The following is a 23,289-nucleotide window of genomic DNA, read 5'->3' on the forward strand; positions in this document are numbered from 1 at the left end:
GCGCCTGGCCTGGGAGTATCCTCGAGGCCAGGTAATCAGCCCTTACCCTTATTTTTTATTTCGTAAACTTTGAAACACCTAGAAACGGCACATGGCTCACACAATGAGCACGTGTGCGCCGTCCCGTGCCTTCACCGAGCTTCCGTGCTTTGCCACATGCCTCCGCCGCGTCCGTGTCTGTGTGATGCGTGTGCGTGCGTGAGCTCTTTCCCCGCGACCGGTGAGGATTACCGACCTCACAGCCTTTCGCACCCCGACGCGTGTCCGCTTTCTGTCCCACGCACGGGAAAGTAACTAACCAAGGGCAGTGTCCCCTCACCTCAGGTTTGCACCGGCCCACTGCCCTTCTCCACTATTCGGGTGAGCTTGCACTTCTCCCCGCCGCCCCAGGAAGTCACTTTTCGCTGATTTTCCACCCAGAATCCAATCAAGCCTCGTGGGTTGCATTAGATCGTCCCGTTTCTGGACTCTTTGTGCAGGAAGAGCTGCTCGCCAGCTGCCGCCCCCCGCCCCCCCCCCCCCCCCCCCCCCGGCAGCATTTGTTGAGTGAAGGACCGGCGGTCTGTCTGGCAGGGATGGTTCTCTCGGCTCCCACTCGCTGAGCCAGCCCTGCGTGAGGCAGCGCAGGTGAAGGGGATTAACACCTGCCTTGTCTCCGCAGTCTGCAATGGGATAGGAATCGGAGAGTTCAAGGACACCCTCTCCATCAACGCCACGAACATCAAACACTTCCGGAACTGCACGTCCATCAGCGGGGACCTCCACATCCTGCCGGTCGCTTTCAAGGGGTGAGTTGCAGACTGCGCGAGGGGGTGCACTCGGCTGTGCTGAAAGGCGGAGGTGGGTCGTCGGTAACCCTTCTGTGATGTGTTTCAGGGACACCTTCACACACACGCAACCGCTGGACCCCAAGGAGCTGGACATTCTCAAGACCGTAAAGGAGATCACAGGTGGGCGCTGCTCGTGGGAAAGCAGGGCTTAGAGACAATGTGTGGCCCTATTTTCTCCTCCCTTGGTGCCACACCACTCTTCTGAAATCCTCCCATTAACGGCTCCTGAGTTCTTCAATGTTTTCCAAAAATGCAGTATCCCCTGCACGTGAGGGGCAAACACGACTCGCAGAGACACAGGTCATGGACGACTTTACGCATGAATGAACTCAATTAACCCGTCATCCCCGGCCTGGGCCAGCCGTCCCCATGACTTTCCTGGGTGGAGGGAGAGGGGATAAACTGGGGAGGGACCATCACATCCCTGCTCCCCCTGGCAGGCCGCTTGGGTCTGTGACTCCCGTCGAAGCCCTGCTTCCTTCATTCCTAAAAAGAGAATAATTCAACCTAAATAACAAGATTGTTTTGAGGGTTCAAATTAAATGAGAAAACTATGTCCACATCCCTATTCGTGATAACAGCTCGATACACAGCTACCCTCAGGTATCAGGGGCCCACTTGGAGTCATCAAATAAGGGACCCAGCCAGGCCCGCGGGGGGCAGCCCATGGGGACCGCCCGCAGGGTGGGGTGGGCGACGGGGACTCTGTGGCAGGGGCAGGAAGTACCCTGACACCTTGGCCGGCATTTGCACGCATGTGTACACACTCGGCGAAGACGATAAAGAGGGTCATGTCAAATGCTCATGTGTCCTGCTCCTGTGAATCCAACAAGAAAGACGCCCACCAAAAAGAAACTTCTAAGCAGCGTGCGTCTGAGCCTCCCTTCTGCCTCACAGGGTCTCTGCTGATTCAGGCCTGGCCGGAAAACAGGACGGACCTCCACGCATTCGAGAACCTAGAGATCATACGCGGCAGGACGAAGCAGCAGTAAGTGGGTCCAGCCACCTGGGGGTCCCTTCCTAGTGCTTTTGTTTAGAAATACGACGTATGTATGGAAGTATCGCAAGGACGCTACAGGGACCTGCCTGATTAGGAACCTAAGACTTTTGAAGTCTATCTATTTGGTTGTCTGAGAGGTTAAAACATGTCTTCGATCCCCAGGCAAGCTCAACTTGCAGTAAATAAAATAATGGCATGAAGACTTTTGTTCAGCCTTTAGTCAGCCCCCGGGATCAAAGATACTGAAGGACCAAGGAACTAGCTTCTCCTGGGAGGAACTTGAAAAGCCACTTGGAAATTTCAAAAGTTACAATACACACCATTGGCCAAGGCACTTGTTCCTGGAAAGCAGTAAAGCTAAAGTGGTCCAGAAAAAAACAAAATAACTCTTTTAGTGACGTTGTTTTTGTCATTTTTTTTTTTTTTTTTTTTTTTTTACAATGTTAGTTTTCTTCTCTCCAACTTAGCGGCCGGTTTTCTTTCGCGGTGGTCGGGCTGAACATCACGTCGCTGGGACTGCGCTCGCTGAAGGAGATCAGCGACGGCGATGTGGTCATCACAGGAAACCGCCACCTGTGCTATGCAGACACAGTGAACTGGAAAAAGCTCTTTGGGACCTCGGGTCAGAAAACCAAGGTCGAGAAAAACAAAGACAGAAAAGACTGCCGTGAGTAATCACTTCGGTTTGATTGCCAATCGACGCGTCTTTTATTTTGAGGCAGAATATTGCGGAGCCTTTTGCAAACATTTACATTACTTTCCTCCCTTCCTAAAGAAGCCAAGGAAAGGAAATCTATATACTCCTGTGACATTGCCCTGTGAAGTTCGTCAGATTTGCTTCTCATTCGTTCTCATTTCATAGGACAGATTTGCCTGGCACTGTACGTTGTCAATTGTTTGGACCATTACAGAACTAAACTAGGAATTAATTAGATTACCTTTTAGGTACAGGCTCCTGCCTGCTCATTTCAGTCTCTAATGGCTGAGGCTAACACACACACACACACACACACTCGTGTGTGCACACGGTGAAACGAACATTTCACGTTGGCATCTCCTGCCCTGCGTTTAGAGCCGTGGTCAGGTGCCGTCCCCTTGCACTAGTCCGCACTGACCACTGGCTGTCCTCCCAGGGGCCCAAGGCCACGTCTGCAACCCGCTGTGCTCATCCGAGGGGTGCTGGGGCCCGGGGCCCCGGGACTGCATGTCTTGCCGAAACGTCAGCCGAGACAAGGAGTGCGTGGAGAAATGCAACATTCTCGAGGGGTAAGACGCTACTTCTTAATCCCTTTGTTTTGATGAAGAAGATAAGACTTAGCATAGGATAGTTTTTATGGGTTTATCGTCATTCAATTTCAATATTTTTCTTCTTTTTTCCTTTTCCTTTGTTTTTGTCTATTGCCTCCTGTTAATCACAAAAGGAAATGAACAAACTCTTTCCAATACTGAATTGAATCTAATAATTTATAGAGTCTCTCTGGAAATACCTTACAATTTTCTAAGCTGCACAGAGTTCCCAGGACAAATAGAACCGCCATCACGGTGTGCACAGCCAAGGCCAAGGCCATTCGGTCTGTCCTTTGCGGCGCGCCATTGCTGGTGTGTCCACCTACATTGATACAAATTGCATCCCCTGGTTAATTTGTGTTCTGTGTTCAAGCAACACCAAACAGTGCAACTTGCAGGAGAGTCCTGGGTCCTGACCACCTGACTCACCCAGAACTGTTGTGACTGTCCTGAGAGAGGTGACTTGTGTCAGCCACAGTGTCGGGCAGACCGACGCAACAGTTGGAAGCCGCCAGTGTTCAGCTGCAGGGCGCCCGGGCTGCCCTGAACTCTTCCCTCTCCCCCCGCCCCCCCGCAGCGAGCCCAGGGAGTTCGAGGAGAAATCCGAGTGCATACGGTGCCATCCGGAGTGCCTGCCGCAGCCCATGAACGTGACCTGCACGGGACACGTAAGGAGCACATTTCACATTACCTGTTTGTCACCAGGGAAAGCCTTACAGCTGTAGACCCATGAGGCTGGCCCGATGTGGCCGGTAGCTGCTGAGGACAGCCACCCAAGCCCCCTTCCCAGACGAGAGGCGGTGCAATGTCACGCTGGGTCCCAGGGGCTGTGACTGAGCAGAAAAGTCCTCACACAACCCGCTGCCCTGAGCACCTGCTTTTCCTACCCCCCACCCCCGTCCTCCAGCATAGTGCTGACTGATCTCCCGCCGAGCAAGGAAGCCTCGGGTGGGCTGGGCCGGGCGTCTGCCCGTTCCCACTGCTTCTCCCGCCTGTCAGCATCACTGGACCCTCTTCATCAAACACTACCACATTCTTATGCGGTATTAGTGCATCATTTCCGGAGAATTCTTAAAGCAAGGCCTAGCAAACCTTTTCAAAACTCAATATCGTTGCTACAGGTTCAGTAGTTCTGTTTTACAGAGTGTAGGTGAGAAATCAGCCTTGCAAAATAAAATCAGCCTGTCACATGTCACATCACAGATGAGGCAGCCACCACTGCCCACACTCGCCACCGTCCTCAAACGGACCAGCACGGGCGTGGGTTTTTGTAAACTCTCCTCTGCAAGTCTGCTTCCCACAAGCCTCCCGTTAGCCCCCAATGTGACGTGGAAGAAGGTCAGCCGGCCAGTAGGGCTGCAAATATACATGAAGGCCAGCCAAGACCGTTTTGCCAAGGCAAGGGGCCCAGGAAGCACTAGCAAAATGTAATGAACTTGTAGTACGGTGTCTTTTATGTTTCTACACATTATATGTGTTTTAAGTCAGCAAGGCTTCATGCTGAGCTGTTCCCAGCGGCCCCATCGAGCAAGCACAACCACACAGAAACTCGCTCTCTTCTTCTCTAAGAACTTAGACACCATTCGACTTTTCTGCACGATAAGTGTTTAAGGACAAAGGTGCTTCCCTCCGGAGAGAGAGGGAGGCCACGTGAACGGGTTTCTCTGGCTCGGTGCAGGGACCGGACAGGTGCGTGCAGTGTGCCCACTACATCGACGGCCCTCACTGTGTCAGCACCTGCCCAGAGGGGGTCATGGGCGAAAACAGCACGCTGGTCTGGAAGTTCGCGGACGCCCAGCACGTCTGTCACCTGTGCCATCCAAACTGTACCTACGGGTGAGTGATGCTGTCGCCCCAGACAAGAAAATGCTGAAGAGCAGAGGTTTCCTATCTTGCAATTTGTAGATTGAAACCACCTCCCGAATTTCCAGGTGGTATGTGAGGAGGTTTGTGTTGGAGTCAGTTGGTTCAGAGGGTCCCCGTGGTCACGGCCACAGCAAGAACATGCTGGCGGGCAGTCAGGATGCCTCTCGGCCTCCCGCAGTTTACCTTGACAGGACTCTGTCCTGCAGTGTCTGCATGTCCGGACCAAACAGAGCAAGTGACAGGTGGAATGAGAGTGTAGTCCTGCCAGGTCTGCCACCGTGTCTGCCTGTTTTCCCAGGTGCTTGGGGTTCATCAGGGCACCTTTATTGTCATTCTGGAATCCACAGGCGATAACACAGTCTAGAATGTTGCTTAATAAACAAATGACTAACCACACCCCGCCCCCAAGCCGAGGTGCACTGTGGCTTTAATGAGCTGAGAGGAACTTGACCTTGTACTAGACAATGAGAGCTAATTATGCTGAGAGTCAGTCAAGCACACGGGTTACCGGCCACAGTCACTCTGAGACTGACCTTGGGCATCTTACTGAGCCGCTCTGTGCAGCAGCTTCCTCTTGCATTAAGAGAATAGGTGAGAGTGGGATGGCCTTGTGATTTAGTAACAAGTCTGCAAGAAAAAAACACTCCAAGAGAGAATAATCAAACTGTGTATTTCTCTTTCCATTCCTGCAGCTGTGCGGGGCCGGGCCTTGAAGGCTGTGCAAGGGGGTAAGTGTGACCGCTGTGTGTCTGATAGGCACCCTCGGAATGGCCCAGCAGGCAGTGGGCAAAGGGGTCGCTTGGCCGCCTCACTGACCACCACCCACCCTGTCAGGGCCTCACCTCAGGGCAGCACAGCACCCCAGCTCTGGTCCCACCAGGGCCCCGCCCAGTACTTCCTGCTTTGCACCTTCCTTGGACTTTTTTTTTGTCACACCTGTGTGGTTGGATCCTTCTCTTCTAGCTTCTCTTCCTCCCTCCCTGACCCCGTTGGCCTTGTCACAGACCTGTGCTTCAGGGACCTCTCTGTGCTTCGGTGACAAAACTCCCACTTGGGGAGATCCCCCCCCCAACAGCCTTTTGTCCACGTGTCATCCGTCAGCATTTCTGTTCCGATCAGTTTGCCACATCACTGTTCAAAATGCTGGACTGAGACCGGCAAAACCAGGGATCCCTGTGTAGGCTCCACAGCAAAGAGCGGAATTATCAATTATCATGTCCAGAGGGGAATTGGAATTAGACCGCTGTTTGCCGTCCTGATAGCCCCAAACACTAGCCAAGCTTCCAGCCATGCCTACAGAATCCCTCTCTCCATGTCAGCTGACATCCCCTCCCACCCCCCAAATTAGCAATGATAATGGATCCCTTCTGCCATCAGGGGAAACATTCAAGGCAAGAAAGCAGGCAGTCTCTCCGAGGTAAACATTTCCTTCGGTCCCTGCCTCTTCACTGAGCGTGAGAGGGAACAGCTAACTTTCTCCTCTTTTATAAACCACAATCAGCACCTTAATAACGAGGATTCCCATCACCTCCCCACTGGGACCAGGCGGTGGCCAATCTTGGTCATGTTTATTCTTTCTCATTCACTTCTCATTGCCTCGCCCTCACCACAACTCAAAGTGGAACACACACTCTGGAACAATTTATGTCTCACGTATCTTTCAGTGTTCCCTTCAAAATAGTAAAAACCCATTAATTCCAGCTGCATCGGCTGGCGAGGTGGCAGGAGGTGGCTCTTGCTAAGAAGAAAGTGATAATTCATATCATTTTCATGAAGTAAATTTGGCCCACTTATGAGAAATTTGTAAGAACAATGTCCCATTTTTTTACATGCAAGGGATGCTACTAATTCATCTTTGATACTTGTTAACATTTCTGCCTGAAAAGATGTTTACCAGAAGCTAAAGTGGTATAGATACGTAGGAATAATAACTGTGTGCCCTAAATGCAGAACTGACTCGTTCAGACGGCTGTCTCCCCCGTGAGCTTTAGAACCGGAGCTTTGAGATTTTGCTCTCTCCGAAATCAGGCACAAGCTCATCCGAGAGGTTTCAGGCTGAGAGGTGACTGCCCTCATCTGTGACCGCGAGGCTTTCAGTGTGAAATCCTATCATGGTACAATCCCCTCTGAGCTCATTGCTGAAGCCTTTCATGTGGCTGTGGGCCCATCTCTAAAGCCAGGGACCCTTGGAGGAGTCTCAGCATCCGTGCACGGGCCCCTTCACCCAGCCCGGCCAGCAGACAATGCATGTCTCATGTAGGCAGCGGGCTCTGCTTCCAATGCCCAAGATACTCCGGAGATACATACAGATTCACGTGAAAAGCATTAGTGAAGTCTGAGTTACTTTGGGGGGTTATTTTTAATGTTTATTGATTTTAGAGAGAGAGGAAGGAAAGAGAAGAACATCGATTGGTTGTCTCCCATATGCACCCCAACTGGTGATGGAACCCGCAACCTAGGTTTGTGCCCTGACCAGGAATCAAACCTGTGACCTTTTGGTGTGCGGGACAATGCTCCAACCCACTGAGCCACACCAGCCAGGGCCCAAGCTACTTTTGGAATTAATGTATTTTCTTAACAGATTAAAATATAACCATCGTGTGGAAAGGTCCAGGTCACACCTCCATTTAAAAACTGCACAGAAGCCACCCAGTGTAGGTGAGGACAGAAGCTAGAAACGCTGCCCAGCATCCTTAGCTTTCCCTCCCCCTTCAGAAGCTGCACAGTAGTCCACTTTCTCAGTTTTAAATAATGTCAGTGTATCAGTACATGCCGGAAATATGGGACGTGCAAATGTCATGAAATCTGCCCACAAATCCGACCTTCCCCTGTGTCTGCACCCCGTTCCAGGCCCAAGATCCCGTCCATCGCCACGGGGATTGTGGGCGGCCTCCTCTTGGTGGTGGTGGTGGCCCTCGGGATAGGCCTGTTTCTGCGCAGGCGCCACATCGTCCGGAAGCGCACACTGCGGAGGCTGCTGCAGGAGCGGGAGGTGAGTGCTCGGCCCCGCGCCCCACCCCTGCTCCTTCTGGGATCCCCACTGTCCCAGACAGGAAGAAGGACTCTCCTGTGCAAACTTTTGACATTTTGTATTTCACATTTGTCGCTGTATCCTATGCTTTCTTTCTGAACATCCGGTTACCCAGTGGGTTGTGTGTTGGGGCAGCTCTCCAGTGAAATGCACGTGTTTCTGGGATAAGTCACACAGCACGTGCACAGCTGCGTGGAGTCCTACGGAAAGGACCGTCCCCGTGTCCATGCACAGGGGAAAGCCTTGCGCACAGGCATCTCCTGACTTCCTGGGAGGGCACTGTGGTAGAAGAGAAGTAACTTTGGAAAATGCCCTGGTCCACACCGGTGGCCGTTCCTTTCTGAGCTCTGCTTCTAACGGTGGTATTCCCGACACTCATTCCCTAGGATGGTCCTCACCCCGCAGCTGTGGCTAGCAGTGACGGAAGCCACTCTCGGGGAGGAGAGACCCCCAGCCACTGTGGCATCATGGCGCTTGGGTGTTAGGGGGCCTGGCAGGTGACCAAAATGATCCCCCACATAAACATGTACCTCACCCAAATGTTCCCAATTTAACCAGCTGGCCTAGAAACAGAGATAGGAATTGTGTTTGTTGAACTGGGGTGGCTCTGTGCAGGGACACCCGGGTCTTCTACAAAGTGCTTCAGAGAAGGTGGCCATGGCGGGTTCTTTGTGCCTGAGCCTGACCACCCCTGTGTGTCTGGCCCTACCTGACCCTGCCCACGGTCACTCACGCTTGTCTCTTGCAGCTCGTGGAGCCCCTTACACCCAGCGGAGAAGCACCCAACCAAGCTCTCCTGCGGATCTTAAAGGAGACAGAATTCAAAAAAATCAAGGTGCTGGGCTCCGGCGCGTTTGGCACCGTGTACAAGGTGAGGCCACCAGAGACAGAGCACAGATGCTTCTGGGGACTCGGGTCAGCAGCTACCCTGCCCTCTGCTCTGGGGGAGTGAGCCCAGAGTCCTCAGCTGCCGTTTCCATGTGTCACTAGCTGTTCCTGTCACCGAGGGTTTGGGAAGTTCCAGCGTTTCTCGCAAGTTGTCGAGAGGAACTCTTTTATAATCACGGTGACAAATAAGTGGTCTCAGAGACTTGGACACAGACATTTCTATAGAGGGTGGCGCTAACCTCTTGGAGGGGTGGGTAGCACAGAAGGCTCTCAAGGACAGCATCTGAATACAGCCCAGGTCAGAACAGCTCCCCCTTAACTCATGCTTTTTCCTAGACCCTCTTTGCATGAAGCCTGATTTCCATTAGACCCCGTATCTGAGAGTTCTAGAAGAAGTGACTCACGCTGGTTGTATCATTGTCACGAGCTTCGGGCTTTTATCTAACTGCTATGATCAATGGGACATGCTAGCTAAAGGGCTGCTGAGCCGTGGTGACTCCCGGCACCGGTGGCCTCGGCTGGTCCCTTGCCCCTGGTGGACAGTGTCACTCATGAAGTCCCCGGGCCATGGCATAATGACTGCCAGTTCATGTCTTCCCTCTCTCTCCATCGTAGGGGCTCTGGATCCCCGAGGGCGAGAAGGTCAAAATCCCCGTGGCCATCAAGGAATTGAGAGAAGCCACGTCTCCGAAAGCCAACAAGGAGATTCTCGATGTGAGTCTCTGCTTTGGTCTCGAGTCACCCACAGGCCTGGATGTCAGGAGCCACTTTCTGGCGGCTGGCAGCTGGTTGCCCTGTGTTAGACTTTCTTCATCTCCGCGTTCTAAACTAAAGGGCCACCTTCCACGTCTTTTTTATGCTGGCTCCAGTTGGTATGAGTCCCTCTCGGGTCTTCTCTTATGGAGAAGACTCACCTCTTCCATTCTGTTATCTCCCCAGCAAGGATGGAAACTCACAGTCGCTAGGCAGCGACCCGGGGCCAGTCTCCGTACTGGCTGCTTCATACACCCGACCGCACCTGGTGCGCTCTGGCCTAGGCTGATGCTCAACGCTTTGTCAGTGGAGAAATGGAGGCATAAGGAACTTGCTTAGCGTCACAGGGGTGGGGTAGGATTCCAGCCTACTGTCACTTCTGGTTCTGAAATGTGTGGTCACTTGGCTCCGTGAAGGTAGCTAGTCTTTGAGATGACCTTGTAAAGGTGCCTAGAATTAACAATATGGCGCTCCTCGAACTCTATAAACAGTCGCCCACCTTCTGTGTTTTCTCCCAAAAGAATTTCAGGGTTCTTCTTCAGCATCTTCAGATTGGTACTTGATGGAGGAGTCTCTGGAATGTCCCACAGATTATTATATTTTTACTTTCGTGGACGTAAAAAGTGTCCAAAGCTGCAGAGAACTGTTTTGAGTTTGTTTAAGCCAAACTGACAACAGTTGCCGGGAAGCAAAATTCTCAAGGGACTGCGAAAATGCTCCAGAGAAGGGCAACTTGGCAACTTATTTTATACATTAGACTCAAAGGAGGAGACCTAAGGGGGAGTTACGCAAAGTCCACTGGTGGCAGCTTATTAAGGGGGCGGGGAAAACAGAGCCAGGAAATCACAGGGATCGGAGACGAAGTAAAAGGAAGAAACATAGACTGCTTTCTCTTATCCTCTGGGTGCAGGATAGTTCACTACCATTTCCAGCACATAGAAGTGGTGCTTGGGCAACATGATAACAATGAGGGGCACCTCTCCTGTTCTGGTGGGAGATCGTGCCCTGAAGGATCCAGAAGGGGGGATTTTGAGACAAGGGGCAGCCTCCCTAAGGTGAAGGCCGACCTCTGTCAGGGAAGCTGCAGGCCTAGGGTGTGACTGCCCGCCGTGACTCACTGGAAGCTAGGAAGGTTTGTGTTCAGTCCATCTCCTCGGTGGTTACTTTCGGTCGACCACACAGGCCTCCCCCGCACTTGTCAGGTTCAGCATGCGGCCCCTTTTCATCCACACTTACAATCCTCTTAAACTTTCTCCACCTTCTCTGGCCCCTGCCTAGCCAGTGAGGTGCTTTGGACTCTCAGCAGCAGCTGCAAGTGGCCATCCTGGAAGATGGCAGTGGCCACTCCAAGCAGAGGCTCGGGTAGCCCCAGCGGACTACCCCCCAGGGCTTTGTGGGTCACAGGCTGCTGCCTACTGGGCATCAATGAACCCTCTTCCCTTTGTCCCAAGGCAGAGCCTATGACCACGGAGGTGAAGGGGCTCGGCAGGGGTTAGGGAAACAGAGTCAAAGGAAGAGGACTCAGACACCTAGGGTAGTCCGTTCATCTTACAGCCAAGGAGGACGAAGGTCAGATGCGGTGTCCCCACTCAGGTCTCTAACCCAAAGGACAAGGACGCACAGTCAGCCAAGCCCACATGGACCTCTCTCGGTGTGTTTGGGGACAGTGGATTCCCCAGAGCCATCCTGTTACCATGGGACCAATCAGCCCGGGCCCCCCTCTTAGTGGGAGAAAGCCTCCCATGTTGATGGTATCCTTATCAAACAAAATTGGCTTTCGTTGTAACGGTTCACAAATTAATGTGAAGTCCTATTAACATAATGCCAGCTCCTGTTAGCGTGACCGCGAGCAACAGAGCGGAGGACACATCTGTGAAGGCGCTTCCCTTACAACTCCAAACTCCTGCCGAGTTTGCTCACCGAAGTCACGGTTTACCCACTCAAGGCATTCTAAGAAATTTCACGAAATGCTGTTGAAATGAGAGTTTCAACAATATTTACAATGCAGAGTAAGGGCGATTTTGAAGACAAGAGCTATGCTTTGGGAAGGACGCAGTTATCACTGAAAAGGGGCCCCCAGGACCCCTAAAACTGGAGGAAATCTGCTTTTCTGGGGCAGAGAGATAGAAGATAAGGGCCCCACACCCCCACCCCCCCCCCACCCTGGGGCTGGGCACCTTTGTGCAGACTTGTGAGTGGTTCCCCTCACCTGACCTCTCTCTCATCCAAGCTTGATCAGGCCCTGAGACCCAGCAGCCCTGTGGCCTCTGCTGACCTTGCTCTCTGTGCCTCAGTTAACTGGTCAAGTTTCAAAAACGTTGGGTCCCTACTCTTTATCCTTCTGTTAGACAAGCCTCTGCTCAAGGAGTTTAACCTCTAGGGGAGTCTTCTCCCAACTCTTAATGTGAAATAGTTCTCAGATGGGGAAGACAAGCAAGAAGGAAGGAACCAAACATCATTTTGGCAACTGGGACAAAGTAAGAGACTTTCACGGTCCCCAGGCCCCAGAGAAGCCTGTGCCACGTGAGTGTGACACTTGCCCTCAGGGCCTCGGAGTGTGGGCTTTGCCCGCGCCTGGCCGGACTGCGGCCAGTGTGGAGATTGTTGTGGAATACCAGGAATGCTTGCCGTGGTCACTGAACCTCTGGGACTCCAGAATAAATAGCCAAGAACAAAGCTCACTTTGACTTCTGCGCACACGGAACAGGGCACGTGACCCGGCAACGTCCCCATTGTGCCTGGGGGTGTGGCGGAAGTGGTGGCCCGGTTCTGTTGCTCTATCAGATTCTACTGCGATCGGGGACCTGGCGGGGCACCAGGCTCTGTGTGGCCCGACACCCACAGACGCTCTCCATTCCCCGATTCCCAGGTCCTGATCCAGTCCTCACTGGCCCCACAACAGATGGGCTGCTGAAACTGCTCCGGGGGCAGGCTTTTCTCCCCTCCACAATGAATACAATATGTTCCCAAAGCTCAACCAGATCTTGAGAAAGCAGGAGCCGCTGGAGGATTGCTTCGGTGTTATGGTTGTCCCGGTTCCCAGACTTGGGGGAGGGCGTGATTTGTGCTTCTCTGGCAATCCCAGGGCCTATTAATTTTTCCATGGGCTTTCCAGTGTAAACTCAGGGCAGGCCATGGAAAGAGAATGCAAAACAGATTTATATATGTGCTGTGCGAGCCATAGCATCCAGAGCTTTCTGGTAGAGCTTCAGCCAGAGCACTCAGCCTGAGACTGGTGCGTGGGCCCAGCTCTCACACTAGGAATCAGGGTCTCAGGCCAGCCATTCGCTTCACTGGGCCTCGGTTCCCTCGTTAGGCAAATAACAGCCTCCAAGGAAAGGTATTCTCAGGCCCTTGCCAGTTCTCACTTTTTATAAATAGCCCTTCTCAAAGGTGAAGGGGTATTCGAATGTCCGTAAGTATGAAGAAACATCTGCTCTTTACAGTGGTGATATTAGGTTCACAAGATAAAAGAAACGAAACGCAGACTCTGCCCTGGCTGGGTGGCTTGGTTGGTTGGAGTGTTGTCCTGTACACCAAAAGGTTGCGGGTTCGATTCCCAGTCAGGGCACATCCCTAGTTTGTGGTTCGATCCCTGGTCTGGGCATCTATGGAGGCAACTGATCAATGTTTCTCTCTCACAGTGATGTCTCTCTGTCTCTCTCTCTCTCTCTCTGTTTCTCTCTCCCTCTCTCTCTAAAATCAATAAACATTCCTTTGGTAAGGATGAAATTTTTAAAAAATTAAGTAAAAAGAAGTACAGACTGTACTTGCAAGGAGAGAGCCTAACCACTCAGGAAAGCATCCAAACGAAAGGCCTGCAACCAGGTTAAAACCTGCAGCATTTCTGCTGTTGTTCATGGAAGCCTCGTGGTGCCCGCTCTGCTTTGGGTTTCTGGCTTTGCCAGATTTCAGTGCCATTCAACCCTGACATTTCTGAGACAGCTCTGTGCCTGGACGTTGGGCAGGCACCGCTGGAGGGAAAAGAGAAAGAAAGAGCCAGGAGCTCCCGCCAAAGTGCTGACCGCGTTTGCTGAGTCAGCACATGCAGGGGAAATCGAGGCAATAAATAACCAGCGTCTGGCCCTGTGGTCCGGGTGGGGCTCTGGGCGTGGCCCTGGAGCGGATGTGCAGGCCCCCAGAGAGTGTGCGGGGGGGAGGAGGTGTTTGGGATCACACAGATGTGTCAGTGCATCTCATGGGGAGTGCTGGGAAGCCCTGGGTTCCCACAGATCGCTGGGCCCCGCCTCCCTCTGCGGCTCAAGGAGGCCCAATAGTTTGCATCTGCAACTTAAAAGTTTCCAGGCTGTGCTGAGCCTGCTCCCCCAAGGAAAAGTGGGAGATTCTGGGGGAGCTTAACTCAGATTGGGGGTCAGAGAGGGCCCCTAAGAGGAGTGAGTTGGGGACAGGAGGCAGAGGGAACAGACCAAGACCAGCCCCTGGGGTGGGGGTAGGGGTGAGGGGATGGCTGAGGGAGGGTTGACGGAACTGGGCAGGAGGACCAGAGGGGCCCAAACTCGAGGCCCCTGGGCTAAGCCCAGGGGCGGCGAGACCAGGGAAAGGGGGGTTGAGGCCCCACTCCCCACCCCCCCCACCGCCGTCTCCTGTCCCCCACCTCACATCCCCAGCAGCCCCGGGGTCTTCACTTGTGCAGAGTGCCCAACTGCCCTCCACCCGCAGGAGCGGCTGAGAGGCACAGAGGAGCCCCTGGACTGTCTCCTGCACACCACGTGGTCCCTTTCACAGCCTCAGAGAAAGCCACCGCCCTTTGTGTTTTAAAGGGAAAGAGGCAGAATGGATGGGTGGAAATCCAGGAGGATCCCGTGGTGCTCTCTCAGGCAGAAGAGAGGGCCTCGCTGTGTGCAGGGTCATAAATAAAGCAGCTTCCTCTGCCCAAGAATAGCAGAGGGTTAAAGTCAAGTCTCTGTTTGCTGACCTGTGTCCCAGACTCCTGCCTGGCAGCCAGCTGACTTCTGGGGGTGGGGGATGCCTTTTGCAGAGCAGCGTGGTTCTGCCCTAACACTCAGGCAGGGGCCACGCAAACCACCCCCCCACAGCCCCTTCACAGTGAGTCCTGGGCTTCTTCGGCTCCACTTGGCAGGGGGGGCCAAGGACCACAGCAGTTCCCACCACCCAGGCAGGGGCACAGAGTTCTCTGCTGAGACTGGAAGTCTCCCTCGCCACCTGCTGGCTCAGGTGGCCTCCGCTGGAGCTCCCACCATCACACCTATGCGGTGTCTATGCCTGCCGCAGGGTCCCTGACAGCATTTTAGACGGCAGCCTCTGATCCTTGAGGTGGAAGGGTTCATCACAACGTCCCCGGCCCTGCCCATACTCGGGGACCGCTGGTCTCTTTCTCAACCAGTGTTTTGCTGGCGGCAAACGCTGCCTGGGGCTCTCTGGGAAGGGGAATCTGCATGCACCCCGAGGCAGGTACCAGCTCTGCAAAGTGCCTGTCCATTTCACAGCCTGCTACATGACAGGCCCGTTGGAAATGTCCGTCCCCGTCTCATGGGCTGGCTTCCCCCACCCCTCCATGGACACATTTTTGAATTCAAAATCACACTCTTGCTTTTTGACCTGGAGCGAGGTCTGACGGCCTCTCCCTCCAGCCCCACGGGGAGCCTTGCTGATGCCCCCTGTCCTCTCGTCCTCACAGGAAGCCTACGTGATGGCCAGCGTGGACCACCCCCATGTGTGCCGCCTGCTGGGCATCTGCCTGACCTCCACGGTGCAGCTCATCACCCAGCTCATGCCCTTCGGCTGCCTGCTGGACTATGTCCGCGAGCACAAGGACAACATCGGCTCCCAGTACCTGCTCAACTGGTGTGTGCAGATCGCCAAGGTACGTCCTGGGGACACCTGCCCAGGAGGGCACACGGCACGGGCGGCCAGAGCCTACAGCCTCTGCGAGCTGCCCAGTCCCTTAGCTCCGGTGGTGTGTGATCGTTAGCAAGAACCACGCTTCCTTTTGGATGAAATTGAATTGTCTTCTGCATCCAATCAGGGTCTGTCCCACTGCACATTGAAAATCTTGTTATCCAGCTACATTTGAACAGTTTTCTCTTCGTTGGGTGCTCAGGATGGTTGGGTGTCAGGGCTCTCATTTGTCTGGGGTTCTTCGGTAATTTGTAGGAGCGGAGACATCTTTTTCCCGAGTGGGGACTTGATAACAAGGCAAGCACATCCAGCTGGGTCTGGAAGGAGGCCTGGGAGCCTGGCGGCTGCATGGGTGAGGCAGGTGCTGGGTGCAAGGCCCAGTGTGTAGGGCAGAGGGGGACTGACAGATGCTTCTGCCACATCACCTCCCATGGAGCTGTCCCTGTGTGTGTCCGGACCACCTCTCCTTTCTTCTGAAGGACACCAGCCATCCCCGAATCCCAGATGAATTCATCTCAAGATCTTTAATTCAATTTTTAAAACGTTATGTTCAAATAAGCTCACACTCTGAAGTTGCAGGTAGATGTGGAATTTGGGGGACACCATTCAGCCCACAATCACGGCCGCCCTGGGGAGGCAGGAGCTAGTCCCGAGTAGGCTTGAGTGAATCAAGAAGTACTGCTGAGGCTCTGGCCATGTCGTGACTCCCCACCCCAAAAGTTCCTCCCTCGCTCCGGTCCTGACCCTCCACGGCAAGAAAGCAAAGGCCACAGCCACCCTCCCAGGCAATATCCAGGACTGTGCTTTATTTTCCTTGTAGCACGGAACGCTCCCTGGGAAGGTCTGGCGTGTTTCTTTGTTTGCAGCAGTTTATGCCCACCCACCCCCACTGGGAGGGGGGCTCTGTGTGAGCGGATGCCTAGCAGCACCCTGCACCCCGGATCCTATTGCGCGCCCACCAGCTGGTTAGCACTTTGCTCTAGTTATCACATGTCCATCCACAGCTCCCAGAGAGTGACTTTTCACGTGACAGGTCAAGTGCCCAAGGAGAACTGGGCTTATGATTCCAGGTGGCGGGCTGCAGATTTCAGTCTGGACTCAGGCACATAGCCACCAGGCGACCTCGGACAGGTGGCTCCATGGCTTTGCACCGAGTCTCTTGGCTCGAGTGGGATTCTGCCACCTGTCTGCCCAGGTGTGGCGATGACACCTGTCAGCCTCTGTGCAGCACCGGCCACACATCTGGTGCTCGCTGATGTCCCCTTCCTCTGTGTCTTTCCCCAGAAGGCAGCCAGAGCGGACGGGTGTGGTGACTGAATTCTGACCGCAAACATAGTTTCAGGCTCGTTCTACACCCACTTAGAGCAGTGTCTCCTAAAAACAACAGTGCCTGCGACAGGGACGGGCTCAGCTTCCCCCCCACCCCACCCCCACCTGCACCAGGGGCGGGGCACGTGGGAGTCGCCACAGTTCCCGAGCTGTGTGTCCTGGCCCTGAATGTTTTCCAAGCTGGTTCTGTGTCTACAGGATGTCACTCACAACATCCGCCTCCTATTTAAGCCCCTCGTTCTGCCTCTCGTGCTCTGTGGGGCGTGGCTTTGCGTTGAGATCCTCTCACAGGTGGCTGTGCGCCCTTGGTCTGGGGACCCGTTTGCTTTCTCATTCCCAAGAGATGCCACGTTCCAGTAGCTGTAGTGAGGAGCTTCTGTCCTGGGTGGGAGAAGGAAGGTCAAAGTTTTCTCAGCTTCGGAGAGAGAAACTGGCTCTTGGATCAGGACTATTTATCTAAGTATTAAACAATTTTCTTTGTAAAAGGTTTAAGTGAAACTAACTACCCAGAAACACTCAGGGGCTGGCCAGGCACTAACTCCTGGCCTGCTCGAAACCGGGTTTACTGACTCGTAAACATCCTCTGTTGCTTCACCGGGGCAGGGGCTGTCTTGGGAAGTTGTCTAAATATTGAGGGGAAGCTGGTTGATTGTCCTGGCTAAACTGCCAAGAGGACGAATAAAAATCGTCTCAGGTGGACAAAAGGGGGGAAAAAATAGAACTGGCAGAGGGAGGAAGTGGAGACAGGATTGGGGGGGGCAGGAGGAAGCCACACCCCTTGCTGCTTATAGTAGAAATGGCTTCTACTATATGTCTGCCACCTTAACACCTTGCTCTCAGGAGCTTGGAGAGGTGTCACCTACCTGCCTGCCCATCGCAAAGGCTGTAAGTTGCTAAACTCCTAGCTCACAAGGTCATGGGTGTCACTTACTGGGAGTGACTTAGGGACTTCAGAAAGCATATCCACTCTTTCTGGCTCTTCGAGCCAGCTAGTGATCCCAAAATACCTTAGGTGGCATGGCCGTGTCATACAACAAGAGCCTCTTGTCACCGAAGTTTGGAAAACAGTTCTACAGCATCACATGTGTCCCTGTAGACACCGCAGTTGCCTTATTGCAAAGTTCTACGGTAAATACAGCCGCCTAGGCCGTGGCTCAGCTAGCATTCCCCACACCTTCTGGACCTGACCCGGATGAAGATCTCAGAGTCGGGTTTCCAGACAAGCGCTAGAAGGTTAAGACCCTTGAGAGTGGGCCCTGGTGAGGTGTGAAGAGAGATGCCTAGGCAGGGGGGACGGTCTCAGAAGGCAACTTTTGTCTGGCCGTCATTCTCTGACCACAGCCTTATCAGCACCAAACTCTACTTAGTTCAGTCTGCAAGATAAATCTGAATGAGGATCAACTTCCCCAAAGATAGAGATCAAAGGATTCATTCTCCAAGTCCACTTTACTGTGGGGAAACTGAGGCACAGGGCATCTAAGGCTCTGGCCAGCAGCACACCCAGGACTTGACACCAGGCAGCCCTGCTCCATATCCCTCATCCTCACTTGACATCTCGGCTCCAGGGAGAGCCCACAGGCGGGTGAACCCAGCTGTCCTTCCATCCCCGCAGTGGGATGTCAGTGCCACATGATCTCTGTCCGCAGGAGGACACTCGGACACCGTCCTGCCTCCTCTGAGGACCGGGCTCAGCTGTGGGGACTCTGTCTGTGTCACGCTCTCTGCCGCTTGCCCACCCACTCTGTTGGTGTGTGCCGGACGTTAACACATGGTGGTCTGTCTCACTCTGGACCCCTCCCAGCGCTGCAGGATGTGGCGGCCCCCCGGGGAACGGAGTCTGTCGTACCGGCACAGACCCCCTGCCAGAAAACTCCTCCCTGTCCTGGGAAGTGTGTCCTGGGGCTGCTTCTGTGTGTTGAGGTTCTAGGTTGGCGCTTCAGAGTCCCTTTAACCTCAGTATTTCAAAATTCATCCTAGCCGTGCCGCAGTAGTTAACGAAAAGAAAGACATTGAGTTAAACTGGAGTCGGGATCTGGAAATCAGGAAATCAGTTTCCCACAGGGCCCCGCAGAGGCGCTGCCGATACTGCTTCCTGTGGCGTCTCCACTGAGCTCCTGGGAGTTCACGAGCAAGTCACACTTGGCTGTTATCTTTGGTGACTGGTTAAAGTGTAACCCTGCTGGGCACCGAGGTGGCCTTTCAAAGTGCCTCTGGAGTGTGGGACAGAGACCGAGGAATACAGCCTGCTCGGAGTTCAAAGGAGTCTAATCTCCGTGTCCCAGAATTATCTCTGATTCAAAGCCCTCTGGCCGGTTTACTGTGGCTCCAGAATCTGGAAACTGCCCTTCCCTCCCCTTTCCCAAGCCTGCTTTCGGAGAAAACATCACAATTCAGTCAACTTGCTCTGGTCCTTTAAGGACCTGTGGGTGAGGAGTGGGGTGGGGTGGAGCTCAGCTCCATTTATTAGGTTTGCACATGAACGTGCTCAGCGGCACGGGGCCAATGGGCTGGGTAGTTAGTCCTTGTTTCAGTTTGGTTGGGTTTTTTTCCACATCCCAAGCAGCCTTTGGGCTAGCAGGCGAGTTGCCCTTGGAGGCCCCAGCAGGAAATTAGGACACGGCCCGACGGTGGTCTTGGGGACTCAGAGGACTCGGTCTGTGAAGCATCCCAGTCTCTGCACTTTCTGGGTCAGCTCTCAGGGCAGCCTTGTGGCTTCTGGGACTTCCAGAACCTTCTAGAACAGGCTTGAAACACCTGGCACATCCAGAGTGTTCCAGACTGTCAGCTGCTATTGTCGTGTATTTGTTCGTTCCTTCTTCGGCAAACTTTTATAAAAACGTGTCCAGTGTACCAGATCCTCTGCTGGGCCTTCACAGAGGCAGAATGGTCGTGAGTGAGGGTAATGAAGTGCGGCCAGAAATGCCTTCTGAAGTCCTCCTTGTGGGCTTAACACACTCGCGAAAACACGGGAACTTCATATAAAGGGAGAGGGTGATGGGTTTCTGCATGCAGGGACTCAGTGGGGTTGTTACTACACGCACGTGCCCCACCACAGGAGCTCCCACGGAGCTGTCTGCAGGAAACGTGGGCTGCGGCAGTGAAGGAGCAGCAGGGTGGAAGGCGAGAGAGTAAGCAAGGGGGACAGAGAAAGCAGGGGAGGGAGGAAGAGGAGGAGGAGAAAGGAGAGAGAGGAGAGAACACTGAGGGAATAGACTTTACGCCCAACCAGGCAAGGCGCCAAGCATAACTACGCCTTTTGGAATGGGTGAGTCCATCATATTTAAAAACGGAGAAATTCCCCTTTCATAAGAGACAGGGGTCGAGGGGGTGACCAGCACACATCACCATTGGGCCCCAGGGCTCAAAAGGGAGACTGAGCCCATGGAAGGAGCCTGGGGAAGAGGGCTCCCCAGGGAGGGGACAGGGAGCAGCAAGTCAGCCCTCTGTTCAGAAGCATTTTCTCAGCTTCTGCCCCTGCGCGCTCCCTCCCCACACGCCATCCCTGAATAACTGTGGATGTGCTGGTCCAGAGAAGACCTGCTGCTGGCTGCCTCGGGAGCGGGCGTGAGCCCCGCTTGTTGTCTTTCCCGACACCCGAGGACTCTTAGGAAGGGAAGCATTCAAGTCCACCAGCATCTTACATCTTATTCAGGACCTTTCTGGATAATACCAGGGAGAGGGGAGATGTGGGAATCCATCACTTTTTTCTGAAGAAAAGAAAAGCGTGGAAGGCCTCAAAAAGAGCCCTCAGTGACTGATCCGAGTGGGCTAAAAGGGCTCATTTTGCTCCAGAAAAAACATTTTTTAAATTTCACTCTGCTGTGACAAGCTAACTAGTAACTTTCACCTCATAGGTATGTGAAAGAAGGCAAAGAGTTTGCCAGAAAATTGGGGTGGAGGGGGGATTTTGTCCCTACTGTTGCACCACAGTGGAGCAGACAAGCCCCCGCCACAGCCGCAGACAAGTGAGCGAGTGACATGGAGCTGTTTAAACCCACGTGCATCCTTTTCATGCACTTCGGGCAGCATTCCTGTGGCGCCTACTCTGTGCTGGAGAGTTCTTGAGTATCAGCCCTAAAGGACCGGGGAAACGTCCTCTGTCCTGGCTGCAGGGGAAGGGCTGCCTGGGTGAGTGAGTGAGTCGGAGATGGCTGCAGGGCTGGACCCCTCCCCCACGGCTTTTCCCTCTTGCCACCTGGCCCTGCACAGAGGGGAGGGCTGCCAGCCATGTGGACAGCCTGGAGCTCAGTAGGATGAAGGGAGGCAGGCGTCGAGCAAGTAGGAGCAGAGGCCAGGAGGGCCCCACCTGCCAGCTGGAGGGCGGGTGTGGACAAAGGCCAGATTTCTGGGTGACAGCCCCGGGGATTCGCTGTGTGTCAGGCACTGCGCTAGGGGCTTCTCAGCTGTGTTTCTCACTTTCTCTTACAGCAGGGATTCTGGCTACTGGGGAGGGCGAAGGGCGTGGCACCTCATAGAAGCCAATTCAATAGCCATGTGGCTTCCACTTAAAATGAGAGAGAATAAAACTGGACAGACCTTCTGCATTGGCAGTGAGACTGGGAGGGGCAGCCGAGCTGGGAGCGAGCCTGTGGGACACTGGGACACTGGGAAGACTCTGGCTGCCCACCGCAGGGCTCAGCTCGGCTCAGCGCAGGGCCAGGGGGCCAGCCAGGTGGCAGTCCAGTGGGGCACTCCCGCCCTGTGACTGTCCTCTCCTGTTTGGTCCCTCTGGGGTTGAAACTCGGGCGATGGGCTGGGGAGGGTCAGTGAGTCGGCGGCTCGTGACGCTCACTGTATGGCCCCGTGTTTCAGGGCATGAACTACCTGGAGGACCGGCGCCTGGTGCACCGGGACCTGGCGGCCAGGAATGTCCTGGTGAAGACGCCGCAACACGTCAAGATCACCGACTTTGGGCTGGCCAAACTGTTGGGCGCGGAGGAGAAAGAGTACCACGCAGAGGGGGGCAAAGTAAGGGCCCGGCTTGGACCCAGCAGCACTTCCCCACCCGTGGACTGACTGACTGACCAACCGACTGACTGACCGACTGACTTGGGGGACATCCTCAGATGTTCTGGGTAACTGCCACCGACACCTGGGTCTAGCTGGGGTCTGCTGTCCGTGCAAGCCAGGCAGGCGGCTTGGGATCTGATTTGCTGGGTGAGCGAGGAAGGATGTTTCTGACACATCCGGAGAATAAAAAGCAGTAGTGGTAAGCTCAGCTCCATGTCCGGGTTAGCCGCGGTGGGGTTTCAGCCGCCCCCTGCGGGAGAACGCCCGCTTCAGACAGACTGCTGGGAAACACCCGGCTGGTTGGGTGGCCACTGCTGCTGAGAACATGTCAGAAATGCGGAGAGCTACTCGCGTGGGGTACCGGTGTGCAGGAGCATGCTCTGTCCTCTTGCACAGGTTTCAGCGCTCTCCGGGGGTCTCTCCCTGAGCAGGAAGGCACACAGCTCTCCTGTTAGGCCTTCCAGAATGCTCTGAATCAGCTCTACCCCTCTTCAGTGTCACTCTGGCCTGCATGGCCCCAGCAAGCAACCACAAACACAGGGCGGATCGGACCAGAGGGCAGGACCAGGGTCCCCAGCTGCCAACACTCGCCTCCAGCTCTGCAGGACAGGCCCAGACCAGAGGCCCTCGGCTGCCAGCTCAGGGCCCTAGCACGACAGCCCTGCACTCGGCTGCCCCTCCCGCTGGGAGCGCACTTGGCCCGGGGACTGGGCGGGGTGGCCTGACTTCCCTAGTGTGTCACTCATCATTTGCCCCAGCGTGACTTAATGTTTTCCAGCAGAGGGAAGCTAATAGTTGTCTTTTCACGTTGTCTCTCATAATGCCAAGGTGCCCATCAAGTGGATGGCTTTGGAGTCTATTTTACACCGAATTTATACCCACCAAAGTGACGTCTGGAGCTATGGTGAGTCCAGGTCCTGAAGCGGGTGACCTTGTTCTGGGGCCACGCTGGCCCGTGTTGTTTGCTGAGTTATGTTTTACCCTGCCTTCCCAGCGTTTTCTTCCGAGACAATGACTAACAGCAACAGAACGGCTGCTGTGGGTCTGTTATGCTAAGAAAACATGACACAGGAAATTGAGTCTAACTACCACGCTGAACAACACAGCATGTCAGGGAGTTTGTCAGGAGGGCACAGTGGGAGAGGGACAACTTGGGAAATGCCTGCATCTGCGAAATCAAACCAAACTCCATCTCTTGCCGGGAATCTGATGTGAACAGGAGGGAGGTAGCAAAGGAGGCTCCAAGACGAAGGGTCTGCAGTGGAGGCGTGAGGTTCGGTGCTGACAGACTCGGGGCTGGCACTTCATGGAGGGAAGGGTGCTGAGCTCCGTGTCTCGGAGAGAAGGGCTTGATGAAAGGCCCCCGGGAGGATGTTTTGGAAGACAGCAGAAATAGGTCCTTATGGCTTCCAGAC

General features: G+C 54.2%; 1 protein-coding gene across 4 annotated transcripts in view; it reads left to right on the forward strand.

The window, feature by feature from the left end:
- Window positions 1-23,289, forward strand: part of EGFR (epidermal growth factor receptor) — a 143,350-nt gene that overhangs the window by 106,600 nt on the left and 13,461 nt on the right. For all 4 annotated transcript variants that reach the window (XM_053927344.2, XM_053927342.1, XM_053927343.1 and 1 more), the window contains exons 9-22: window positions 662-788; window positions 877-950; window positions 1,728-1,818; window positions 2,298-2,497; window positions 2,964-3,096; window positions 3,695-3,785; window positions 4,796-4,953; window positions 5,676-5,711; window positions 7,834-7,975; window positions 8,763-8,885; window positions 9,518-9,616; window positions 15,315-15,500; window positions 21,677-21,832; window positions 22,703-22,778. In XM_053927344.2, coding sequence (XP_053783319.1) covers window positions 662-788; window positions 877-950; window positions 1,728-1,818; window positions 2,298-2,497; window positions 2,964-3,096; window positions 3,695-3,785; window positions 4,796-4,953; window positions 5,676-5,711; window positions 7,834-7,975; window positions 8,763-8,885; window positions 9,518-9,616; window positions 15,315-15,500; window positions 21,677-21,832; window positions 22,703-22,778 — 1,692 coding nt within the window. The remainder of the gene's footprint in view (window positions 1-661; window positions 789-876; window positions 951-1,727; window positions 1,819-2,297; window positions 2,498-2,963; window positions 3,097-3,694; window positions 3,786-4,795; window positions 4,954-5,675; window positions 5,712-7,833; window positions 7,976-8,762; window positions 8,886-9,517; window positions 9,617-15,314; window positions 15,501-21,676; window positions 21,833-22,702; window positions 22,779-23,289) is intronic.

This window comes from Desmodus rotundus, chromosome 6, assembly GCF_022682495.2.
Source record: "Desmodus rotundus isolate HL8 chromosome 6, HLdesRot8A.1, whole genome shotgun sequence".
Taxonomy (NCBI): Eukaryota; Metazoa; Chordata; class Mammalia; order Chiroptera; family Phyllostomidae; genus Desmodus; species Desmodus rotundus.